This window comes from Manacus vitellinus, unplaced genomic scaffold (assembly GCF_001715985.3).
Source record: "Manacus vitellinus isolate BGI_N305 unplaced genomic scaffold, ASM171598v3 scaffold_55_pilon, whole genome shotgun sequence".
In the NCBI taxonomy this organism is placed as follows: Eukaryota; Metazoa; Chordata; class Aves; order Passeriformes; family Pipridae; genus Manacus; species Manacus vitellinus.
Genome location: NW_021940651.1, coordinates 2,935,094 through 2,948,125, shown reverse-complemented (window position 1 = coordinate 2,948,125; position 13,032 = coordinate 2,935,094). Strand labels below are relative to the sequence as shown.

The window sequence follows — 13,032 nt, the reverse complement described above, 5'->3', positions numbered from 1 at the left end:
ATCATAAAAGATGTATTTATCTATTGTTAGAGTAACCTGAGATAAGTAACTGATTTTGTATTCATAATGCAAACCCTACTTATGCCAGGCTCTTTGTTTCTTATGATAAGTGATCAATATTTCATTTTCTCTGAAAGAGTGGAAAGTTTCATTTGTCTGTCACTTGTCCTCCCTCTACAGCTGAAGCATAGCAAACAATAAACATTCACTGAGAACTCACTGAAAAAAAAAAAAAAAGAAGAAAGCTCCTACTTGGCCATCATAGGTGTGGGGTCACCTCATCTATAGAAAGCCAGCTACCTTAATGTAATGAACAATCATAAAAGGATATAAGCTAAGTAGGCTTAGCTTATAGTAGAGTTCAAAGGTCAGAGACCCAAGCAATTCAGAGCATGCTATGAACAGGAGCCTTTAAAGACCTTTGCTCCCCTTGGTCAGAAAAGGTTGATCAGTCATGATTTTTAATGACTGCTTACTCTCATAAACCAGCCATTTATTGGTTATGCTTTGTCCTGCACTGTTATATTCTCAAGCATTTTTAATTCCAGGATCTTGAATATTTAAATACTACCTTAAAGTGTGGTCAGTTATTTAATTCCAACGTTTCTGTCCAGAGACAACAGAGTTGCTAAAATTAATTACAATGATACAAAGCCAATCATTTAAAAACAGACAGGGAAATTATATGCCCTTAGTGAAGCAGCTTTTGTGTTTACAAAAGTGAAGCTGTAATGTATGAGACATGTTGTATTGTTTAATTCATTTTATTGTGTGTGCTTATTGAAGCAAGACTAATTGTGTTGTTTTGTCAATGTATTGTGAAAAGCAAATCACTCAGTAGCATAAAACCATCACTTGCATGACCTTCGAGACCCACAAAGAATAACTACTCCATAGCTTGTCTTGAATATTGATTGGCAGTTTTTTCACATGATCAAGCTGTATTTTTAAGTTAATAATTTTATTTTAATTATGAAGTTTCTTGATGAAAAGTGATGGGCTGGAAATTTTAGTTATCAAATCATTGTTTATAAATATAAACAAACCAGCTGATTGGAGACATATATGAGTTGTTGCTGAACAATCCAGACAGAAACTGTTGGGAACACTCAGGCAATGGGAAAAGGAAATCTTACTGCTTCTTTCCTGTTTCCAAAGCAATAGCTTTAACTTCAAAATGCCACATTTATAATCTCTGTATACCTTATACAACTGTCCGATTTTGAAAGCAGATCCTATTTGCTGAAGTGAAGATGCTTTTAAATACTCTGAAAGAAGTACATGTTGGTTATGTGAGAATTTTTCTAAGCAGCAACACTAGCTTACAAAATTTCCATCCCTAATCCTTCTTTCTTACCCTACAAATTACTCCCTCATATATGTCAAAACCTTTGAAGATTTTATTTATATGGGAGTTTTTTTTCAGTTTAAGGGGTCAGGTTCATAGCATGGCTTCAGTAAAGCTGTGAGCACAACTGTGGTGGAACTCCTGAACTGCTATATGAGGTGGAGAAGAGCTGCCAACACCAGCCATGAGGCAGTGGATCATTTTCTTAAACTCAAGCTCAAAAGAGAATATTGTATGTTGAAAGTGACAATTAGTTGGTCATAAGCTGTTTTGAGCAATACTTTGTAGATATTGAGCAGTTCAGTATTTCTGCTAGGGAGCAGCAATGGCAGTCTGGCCCATAAGGAGAGGAAAGCAGGAGCTGGGCATAATAGCCAGGCTGCTAGAGGCAGTGGCCTTAGTGATGAGATGTACAGCCCCACAATATCCAAGTATGGTGAAAGGCACACATCCCATGATGGAAATTGCACCGTCAAAAGTATGTATTATTGTACAAGTTAACCCTAACGCAGTACATAAGCTGTTTGATTTGATTTGGCTCCATAAATAAATATTTCTAAACAATTGTGATGATTGTCCCCAAAACATGGACATGCTGCCATGTTCTGTAACAACTTCTTTTGAAGTTTCAGCTCTTCATGCCCCTCTTCAGAGGCACTCGTTCCTCAAGAAGCTGAGCTAGAAACACCCTCCTGCTTAAAGAAGCTACTTCCACCTCCTGAACTGGTACTGCTCTGGGTGATGTTTTGGGTTGCACAGTTACTGCTTGATTTGGGAGTTTCCTTATGAAATCTCTGAATTTGACTTTGAATGGAAATCTGTGCCCTGGTAGTTGAAGTGCTTGATACTGTGCACTGTGAACTATAGAAGCTCAGAGGGTCAAGGTGGCCTCTAGTGGGGAGACACTGCTGACAGAGGCAACCAGAGTTTGAGTGGGCATGTGGTAAATAGAAGCATCTGAAAGATTTGGGGTAAGAAACACTAAATGACATGTTTCTCAGTAACTCAGTTCAGATCTGTTGCATTTCTGTTTCACAATGCAAGTGTTTGCTCCCTTCATTCCGAATTTGGAGGTTACTTCTTTGACTTTGTCATGTGGGAGGTTGATATCTGTCTTTACCCTTTGAATTGCTACTGAGAAGGAAATCAACTAGCAAGTTAACAACCACAGACATTCACCTTGACCCCACTTACATTACCAGCCCTGGGAACACTACAGAGAGGCTTCAGGTGCACACCTGTGTCTCAATATGGGAGGACCCTTTTTCTACCAGTGTACATAAGTCTCTCAGGCAGCCATTTTCTGTAGGAGAGAAGCTTTGTGATAAACCAGACAAGATCCATAAAATATTAAAATCAGCCTCCAACCTGGATTCAGGAAACTTGACACGTTTCATCTGTGTGTTTGTTTGCAAATTAATGGTTATCAGCAAATAAATATTATCATTAGAATGGATTTTCTTTTAAAACAAAATGTTAGCATCACCAGTGAAGACTTTTGTGCTTGTCCAACCGTTAATTGCTTTATTTGACTTCATCCAATATGCCAAACTCTGTAGAAGCCACAGCTGCTGCATTTTCCTGGCATTCCAGGAGTTCCTGATTTAGGCACTCTAGAAATTGCAAGGCCATTTTAATGTAAGGTTTCAGAAACATGTTGAAGAGTAGAGAGTATACTCGTAGACAGGAAACCTCAAGAAGAGAGACTTGCCTAGGAATTCTTTTTCTGAACTCTATGTAGTCAGTCTTTCAGTATATATTTATTTGTTAAGATTTATAATGTAGATTTTCATGCCATTTGTGAATATTTTTTTTTTAATTTCTACATTCTAAAAGCTTCAGATATTTAATGGTAAGGTCTGGCTGTGTTGTTCTGGATGCTGCTCTGGTTCATTCTGAATGACGGGAGTCAAACTTGTTGTCTTGCTCTGAAGTTTGTTCAGTGTCCTTTTAGGCATCTATTTGACTCTTGAGCCTTAATGAGTCTTTTTGCTATGGTATTTGCACAGATAAATTTAAAAGAAAAAATAAATATGCGGTTGTGTGTAGGCCAGGTATGAGAATCCAAAATGACTGTGCTGAAAAATACTAATTCAAATAGTAGGTGAAGCCAAGAATAAATGAAATAATAAACAGATGTGAGTCACCAAATATTGAACACTTAAGTCCTCACTGCAAAGGGACACAAATAAGATGATAGGGTATTAGTAGAAAGATACAATTTACAGGTCAGAATGTAATAGTAACCTTTCACTGTGAAAATTGAAAATTAACCTTGGAAGTATTGGATCATTTACAGTTTATATGGTACTTTTATTGAAGAAGAAAAATCTGTAAAAAGGCTCCTGTGATTTTTGAGATTTTAAAAATGGTGTTTTTCAAAGTGTATTCTATTCTCTTCTGTAACCACGTCTCACCGTAGTTTCATTTGGTGACGCCTACACAGATGGCACTACTAGGGTTTCTTAGGGGTTCACACAGGGTTTTTTTCCCAATTTTAAATTTTCATAGAAGCTACAGTGATTTACTTGCTTTGTGTGAAATTCTTAGTGAGCATTAGTCATCACGTCTGTTGAACTGACTTTACTACTTGCACATCTTTTATCAGACTGCTCGATTTTTTTTTTTTGCCTTACTTGAGATTAATAGCAGAGGCAGGTTCCAGAAAAATTACATGAATTTCATTATACTTACCTTTCTAGTAATTTAAAAATCTGGTCTCCAATAATGATTAGCATTTGGAAAAATAAAATTAGATTGAGAAGAATTTTTCTTATCAGAAGCTTCCCATTTAAATATGGAATATGACTTGTATATAAACTATCAGTGCCTAAAGTATTAACTTTTTGAAGGAATAAATCACACAGTGGTGGTGATAGATATTTAAAGCATAATGTAAAAAAATGCAGAAGCTGTATGTGATGCGCTTCAAAGCAGCAAAATTGTAGGGAAAAAAAAGGTAAATCTCTACTGCATGCATTTAAGATGCCATGTAGTGGTAGCTAATAGTGATTACTGTATAATGCAACGTTTCTGGGTTTATGGAAGGGACTTTCACATGTGTGTTTGTGGGATGCAGTATTGTAAGCCTGGTTTCCATCTGATTTGGTGTGGTAAGAACTCATACTGTTGTTGAAACAAAGTAATGAAATGATGCAAGTGAGCAAAGTAAGCTAAAAATAAGGTCCTTTGCTTATTTGTTTCTTACATATTACATTGTCTCAACTTGCATGTAATTATAGATGTAATAAAATATTTTATAATGGAAATACTCCCAAAATGTTTTACTTACATAGGGGTGGTGTTTGCACAGAAATTGTATTCTGGTTTTGCATAATTTCTACTGGATGTCATTGGTGTATTGTTGAATGTATGTGGGGTTTTTATTAGAACTGTTCTTTCTAAATAATATATTCTAAATACCTAATTTTCAGTAATAAGTTCAAATAAGCTTTTATATTCTTTGTAAGAAATTCTGTAAGCTTTCTCAAGGAAAATAACTCATTTGATGTATTAAGATTTTGTACTCAGTCTACTGCTATTCACTTTTTTTCCCTAGATTCTTGGAAGAGTTTAGACTTTTACCCTAGCAACACTTGTTTGGCTTTAGACTAATTTATATAACAGTATAATAGACCTTTCACACTGAAACATGTCTCTTTTTCCCTTTTTTTTTTTTTTCTTTCTTTAGGTAGCTCTGGTGCAGTGGACAGAGAGTGTGGGTCTTACTCTGGTTAACAGGGATCTGACCTCAATGCAGCTGAAGACCCCTGGTGGACACATCCTGACATACTATATCCTGCAGATCTTCCCCTTCACTTCTGAGAGCAAGCGCATGGGCATCATAGTTAGGGTGATTTTGGGGGTTTGGGGTTTGATGTTTTCAAAAAATAATGTTACTGGATGTTTATTCTTATAGAATTTAATAGCAACTCCATCCTTCAGGGAATGCATTCATAGGATTTTCATATGGGAAGTTTACATTTGACACGAGGTACACATGAAATACTAGGCAAGCAATTGTAAAAGAGTCTCTTACATGGGAGAATGTTAATTTCATTACTTCATACTTGGCCTCTGAGGCTGGAAGTTGCCTTTAAGCCTTTCGTTTTAATTTTCATTTGTTCCTTTCACACAAAATACATTGCTTCTTCAATGGATGAATTAACAACTGGACTATCTTACAACAGGAGTTACCATCTTCTGTACTACTAGTGCTGCTGCTTTTCAAGACCCAGTACTGGTGTCTGAACTGGCATGAATACGCACCACAGGCCTAAGATTTATAAGATTTGGGCTTAGTTGCCTTACGAGCTTCTTAGTTGGTAGCACAGTAACAGTCATTAAAACCTCAGATGAAAGGAAGCCACAACACTGTTCTCAAAAAGGAATTTTAAACCTCGGAGAATGTTATGCCATCCACACTACTGCATACCTTCAGTCAAACACAGCTTCAGACAACATTGTTAGATGGTTAGGTCAGTACCAAGTCGCAGTTAAACAGGTGTCACACTCATCTAATTTTTTTTATCTTCCTATGATGCCAAGCCAGGCATGCCATCAGCCTTAGGCAAAGATACTTCAGGCATAATGTGTGCATGGTCAGGTCTGGAGAGACCTTGGCAAGTCTGTATTACATTACATGAGGTGGGCATTAGGAGCCTACTTAACAGTAACATGTTCAGAGATGTTCTAAGAAGCTTGCAGATCAGACTCAGAAGCTCCTAATTTGGATTATATTTACCTGTATGTGGATTCACTGAATCTGCAATGAATGTTGCATCATTAAAACATCTGTAACAAGCATTTACACTAGGATATTTGTAAATTTTTAATTACCTAGGTATCTCAAAGATACAGAGCTTTCTGGTTTGGGTTAGATGGTATTTGCCAGCAAAGAAACAAAATAATAGCTAGAGGGGACATAACAGTGATATTTTAAAATTTAGTTTAGGGACACAGAGAATCCGTTATGCATGTTGACTTCAGTTAGAACTGATCCTCTTACATGGAAAGTAGGAGATATGCATCTTGATGGAATCAGTGATGTCATTGGAAATAGTAACATCAAGTAATAAAACTTACCCACCTCTTGGCAAGGTACTTCATCTTTTATAAATGGTAATCTATTGAGTACTTCAGAAGACAATTAAATTCTTGATATGTAATTGTTTTGACTGTATAAACAGATATTCTTCCCTTCCCCCACCCCTCCCACCCTCCATTTCTTTTATAAAATTTTAGGATGAATCTTCGGGAGAAATTACATTTTACATGAAGGGTGCAGACGTTGCCATGTCCACTATTGTACAGTACAATGATTGGCTGGAAGAAGAGGTAAGAAAAAAAAAATCAAAATTTAAAAACATTAATGGTATGTAAAAACTAAAAATCTAAAATAGAAAACTCACATGTTATTGGAATATGTTTAAAGGAAAATCTGAGTCAATGAAGTAATGGATTTTGAAGTTCAGTTACACATATCCCGAATGGGTTTTAAGGGATTAGAATTATTTCCAGTTCTTGAATAACCCACAGGAAAAGCAGAGCTGGTAGTCATAGCAGAACATGTTCCTACTTAAAACAAGGAAAGTTGTTTTTCATTGACTGACCTTTCCCATAAAACCTAATTACTTCTGAGAAGTATTCTGCTATAAATCTATTTATCCTGAAATGCCCTTGTTTGATCAAAATCTGCAGTGAGGTATGATTATGAATTAGAGTTTAATAAGGGTTACATTCAAACTGAAATTTTTTTTTTCCACATTTATCAAATTTGAAATAAAATAGTGACTGAATTTCAAAGCTAATTAATATTTTTCGCTGTGTGACTCTAGTAGGTACCAGCAGTCATCTTATTTTTGACCCTACGTACAGACAGTATGTTAATACAATGATTACACCATGTATGTTCATGATGGTATTGGCAATATGAATCAATATCTGCTGCAGGGCAGTTTGATTTATTCGGGGACATGAATAAATTAAACTCCCTCAAGACCTAGCAAAATGTCATAAAAATTACTTCTGGCGATAATGATGCACAATTAATTGTAAAATACTTGTTTAATTTATTTAGCTTTATGAGGTCAAATCAATAAATGTTTGCACTGAAGAGCCTTGTTTTTCATTAAGACATGGCTGGTTTTAATGTGTAGATGTTTTTCTGATAAGAGGTACGTTCAGTGGAAAAAGAAATGTAGCTCTGTTATGTGCCTTAAAAGTAGTTTTAATTTACTTTAAAGCTTCAACCTAAAAGACATTTTCTTTAAGCTAGGAGAGGAAATCTAATTGGCTTACCAATAGCATACCACTCCATTTGGAGTACCTGAAGTATAATTGCTCTTTATTCTGTTTGTGGCTTCTCCAAAGTATTTTAGTAGTCTAACAAAACCCATAAAGTTATAGTACAGATATACCCTGTTAGCATATAGAATAAAACACATACATGTGACTGAATATTTACATAACACCTCTGTGGTTTTGTCCCTTTAGTGTGGTAATATGGCACGAGAAGGACTGCGTACACTGGTCGTTGCCAAAAAATCACTTACTGAAGAACAGTATCAAGATTTTGAGGTATGAAAGGACAGTGATCTTTTGTTGTACCATATTTAAGTACTTTGAGAGGAACATTCCTCTTTTTTATTTTTTTAGGGTTGCAAAAAAGATTATTCATATTTAAAATACAGATAATTGAGGTATGGCCCAAAATCTGTTAAAGACTTTGTCATCATTAGTGATGGTTCTTCAGTCATACGTAGGATATTGTTTTGCTTTATTATGAGACTGTGTGGTGTTTCCCCAGAAGGCAGTGTAATGTTACTTCTGTAGCTACAGCATGACTTAAAAAATCTACTTGTTCTCGAAGATAAGGCCTTTCCTTTTTAGATGCTGTGATGCCTAATCCTTAATAATTCTTCAGAAGGCATTCTCTTGAGGTGATTTGTCAGAAAAACCATGTATAACGTTGGATGTGGTGTAAAATAGTTCTTTTAGTTTTGTTCTTCATTAAAGATATTTAAAGTCAACCGTTTAGCCTAATGAACCCATGCTGTCTATGAGTGGTAGACTGAATGTGTACTTTATGAGTCATAGCAAACTCTTAAGTGGTTTTGTGTTTGTGCAAACAGAGTCGATATAACCAAGCAAAGTTAAGCATACATGACAGAAACCTGAAGGTTGCTGCTGTTGTAGAGAGTTTGGAGCGAGAAATGGAATTGCTGTGTCTCACTGGAGTAGAAGATCAGCTGCAAGCAGATGTTAGACCAACTCTAGAGATGCTAAGGAATGCTGGAATAAAGGTACTAAATGCATACCACTGACATAACAGGTTCATTTATCAACTTTTTTATTAAGACATAAATTATATTTGTCTATATTCAAATTCTTTCAAAGTAAGAAATATGTCAAGTCCTAAGCACATTCTAGGCATGAACTAGGACAAACAAACAAGATACTGTGTGCAAAGTTCCCTTGTCCACCATAGGTTTCATTAATCTTAAACTTAGTTCCGCAGGAAAACTACCAAGAGATAGATGTATGTGTGTCTCAGTCATTTATCCCCTGTCTGTCTACAGTAAAACGTCCTAGCTGACACTACATGAGTTTGGCACAAGATTTGTGTGACAGCAATGTTTTCAGGTTTGGCACTCGAGAAGTTTCGGCAAAGATCAAAAGGTGAATTGTTTGAACTAGAATTCAGAACTGCCCTTGGAATTTGTTCAAATCATGTTGAAGGGATGGTGTTAAAAGCCTTGTGCAAGAGTTTGTGCTGTGCTTTGTTCATAGGCTGGCTTTGCAAGTCACCTATTAGGTGAGTATTAGGAGTAATACATTTATTTGAGAGAGGGTTTGAAATAAAGATGCAAACAATATCTTAGGGGAGCGGGCAAGATTACATACATTTTGCTTGAAGTGTCAAACTCTGCTCCAAAAAGGTGAGTTGATTTGGTTAAACTGAGTCAGAGAAAATGGGGTACTTCAGCTTGAAAAGGAGAGTAAGGTACTTTGCTTTGCAATAAGCATGGGAAATCTCCCTTCATGAGATTGAGGAGCAGCAATGCATGGAGCTCTGCCTTGGGACAAATGATGAGCCAGTTGAGAATTTATGTTAGAATTAGTGGGCAGACCAATGTGGACAACATTATGGTGAGTGTGCACTACTGCCTGAAGTGCTAGAAGGCTGCCTTCAGACAAGTGGAAGAAGCCTCTCGTTTTCATATTCTGGTCCTTGTGCTGGACTTCAGCCCCTCCAATATCTGCTGGAAGGGCAGCACAGGAGGGCACAAGCAAACCAGGAGAATTTTGGAGTGCAGTAACAATAATTTCCTGACATAGGGGATTGAGGACTCAGCAAGAGGAGATGTTCTACTTGTCCTCTTTCTAACAAAAAAAGAGGAATTAATCAGGGACATGGAAGTTGGTTGAGAGGACAGCCTTGGCCCATCCACAGTGGTTATGAGAGAGTGAAGTTCAGCAGGCTCAGGAGGATCTAATTCATGTCTATAAATATCTTAAGGTAGAGTGCAAAGAGGACAGAGCCAGGCTTTTTCCAGTGGTGCACAGTGAAAGCACAGGAAGCAATAGATGCAAACTGAAATAAAGTCCCACTTGAATATAGGAAGAAAATTGTTTCCTGGGAGTGTGTTCAAACACTGGAGCAATTCTCCTGGAGACCTTGTGGAGTTGTCATCCTTAGAGATGGTCAAAATGGTCTTGACATAGTGCTGAGCAGCCTTCTGTAGTTGATCCTGACTTGAGCAGAGGAGTTGGACTAGATAATCTTCAGAGACCCTTCCCATGTATGCTGTTTTGTTATTCTGTTTTTAATTAATCCCTGTTACCCAAAGGCTTTCATTAACTCGTAATGCAGTGATGTGCACAATTAGAAAAATGTATGTATGGATTAAAGCCTTATGATTGCATCAAAATTCTTTTTAGTACAATATACTTATATACACAGTATTTACTAAGTACTTTGATATTAGTACTTCACTTATAGTATTTTCACATTTGCTTTTGATATTACCTCTATGTGTGGTCACTTCTGACTATTAGGTATATCCTACTTGGAATAGGCACAGAACAGGAATTATAATCAGCCTTATAGTAGGCTGGAAACACATCAGATGTCCTTCAGCATCCTTGGTGTTAAGGGCCTGAGGGAGCTGTCACACTTTAAGAACCTATGAACCCTCAACCTTTTTTCCTTAAACTTTACTGCCTTCCTCCCAGTTCTTCATGGTCAGTGGGAAGGATTTCTTTGGAGTGTTGGGACTGTAGCTCTTCTTTCAGATATGCTGTTTGTTTCATTGTTTGGCTGCCGCTTTCTGATACATGACCACCACGGTCACAGACTGTTGTGTCACATCATTTTGCTGACAAAAGTCATCTGCATCCTCACTTTTCTAATCAAGGTAGTATCAAGGCCATAAGGAAAGATTTTTATGCTTTCCCAACTGTTCAGCTATGCCGGAGGGTTTCCCCAGAGTTTCACCTTGTCTTATACCTGGAAACATTGGCCTTTGTGAGAAGGGAAGGGTAATAGAGCTGCTTGAAGTAAAGACAGTTCCTTTCCATTTTCCATGTTATTGTGGTAAAAACCATGTGTTAATGTCACTTAAAAATGCCTGTATCAGTATATTTTCTCAGATCATCTAATCCAAAAAGGTGTCAGGAAAAGGTTGGAGAGAGATGTCATTTAGATTTGGAAAACAGACACATCCAAAGAAGTAAACTTTTACGTTATTTTGCAGATATGGATGTTAACAGGAGATAAACTGGAGACAGCAACTTGCATTGCGAAAAGTTCTCACTTAGTGTCTAGAACTCAAGATATTCACATTTTCAGACCTGTAAGTATATAGTTCCAACTTTTTTGTTGGTTTGTCAAAGGACAGGTAATAACAATATTGCTTTATTTGATCAGTGGTTGTCTGGTTGTTGAAAGTTGTTGGGTTATTGCACTGAATGTCATAATAACAGTCAAGAGGGTAGTACTTAGTTTGTTATTCAAGGCTGCAGAATTACTAAGCATTGCTTCTGTTTAAGGGTGCTTGTTTCTAGATTTGTTGATATCCTGCAGCCATGTTGATACGTTTGTAGCCATCTATATTTGTGTTCAACGTGTGTTTTACAGTCTTCACTTATACAATGGACATAGTAAGATACCTCTAAATAATGATGATGTGAGGTCTCTATGAGATGCTGAGCCACTAAGAAAGAGTGTCCAGGCATTTAGGCTATCCAAATTACATCCTTGCTTGTTCTAGAATTTTCATTATTAGAACTCTTTAGACTCAAGCAGAATTAATCCTGAATTAAACTGTCATGCCAACATCTTCTGTAAAGACTTAGTTCAAATTGGTATGAGAAAATTTGATTTTCTTAATATCATTATATATATGTGCATTTTATTAACAGACTGTTTAAGTAATTGTTAGAAAAGTAAACTAAATCTTTTTCTGTACATTTTATTTGCGTAGCATCAACTCTACTGAAGCCAAACAAAAATAGATTTTTCAGGTGCTGATTGATGCTGTGTGATCAGACATAATATGTCTGTGTTTGTTCTAAATGAACCACTTGCACCTACAGAAATAATTCTATGAATATAATTTACATGTAAATGTAGTTTCTTCTGAAGCATCAGAATGGCAAATTAGGCCCTGCAGACTACTATTTGCAATTAAATTATTAATGCTTCTGATAAAAGTTTACATCAATTTTTGTTGACCTTTCCATGTTGTAACACCACAAATTAAGTCTTCCTGAACAAAATCTATTTAGTTGAGTCATATTTTTATTTTCATTACCTCGACTGGTAATAAGAGATCAGCATAAAACTGTGTGAGAGTATGCAAAGTTTTAAATTAGTTACAAAATTAATTTATACAGGATTATTTCTGTGGCTGTATTTGTTGCAAAGAAATAACTACTAGATTAATGTAAGAAAATACCAAGCATTTTTAACACTTCTATTTTAGTTATAAATTAGAAATTAAAAAAATATTTACCACTGGCTTCCCAAAAAGTTGCATTTTGTTTTAACATTCTTCCTTTCTATTCTTAGAAATCACAGCTTCTTCATTTTGTAATGAAATTACCTGATATATTGTTCTAGAGGTATTTACAAATGAAAAAAAGCATTCTGTTAGGTGAAATGTAGAACAGAGAGGGTAATTACTGCTCAGCAGTGTGTGCAAGTGCTGACATCTCTTAATCTCTGCAATGCAGAAAGATTATACTGGGCCAACACAATCCTAACAGCTGGCAGACAAATAGCTTTCTCTTTACATGTTTAATTGTGGCAAAGAAGGAAAAAATTCGGAATTGGGGTATGTGTATAGGTTTTTCTGTTTGCAGGGGCTTTTTAATGTAACTCAGATTTTATGGGTAGTAGAGCCCATACGAAGAGAGAAGGGTCTTTGGAGTGCATCTGACTCTGGGTAGTGGTGGACCAAAGACAAAACTTCACATTCAGTGTAATTAAGATTCATATATCTAAAAAGTTATTTAATCAAAGCGCTAACAGAGACAAAATTGGAAGTACAAACAGAGCTTGTGTTTTGTTCTCTGCTTGAAACATTGTCTTGCATGGTAGCTCCAAAATACATTGATATTTACTGGAGAAGAAAAAAAAAAAAGAAAACCAAACAGAAAAAAAACGAATAAGAAAGCAA

The 13,032-nt window shown here is 36.2% G+C and overlaps 1 protein-coding gene across 4 annotated transcripts in view; it reads left to right on the top strand.

Moving 5' to 3' along the window:
- ATP9B (ATPase phospholipid transporting 9B (putative)) overlaps positions 1-13,032 on the top strand; it is a 157,079-nt gene that overhangs the window by 130,615 nt on the left and 13,432 nt on the right. For all 4 annotated transcript variants that reach the window (XM_018081662.3, XM_018081664.3, XM_018081663.3 and 1 more), the window contains exons 16-20: positions 5,040-5,201; positions 6,593-6,685; positions 7,844-7,927; positions 8,482-8,652; positions 11,107-11,205. In XM_018081662.3, coding sequence (XP_017937151.3) covers positions 5,040-5,201; positions 6,593-6,685; positions 7,844-7,927; positions 8,482-8,652; positions 11,107-11,205 — 609 coding nt within the window. The remainder of the gene's footprint in view (positions 1-5,039; positions 5,202-6,592; positions 6,686-7,843; positions 7,928-8,481; positions 8,653-11,106; positions 11,206-13,032) is intronic.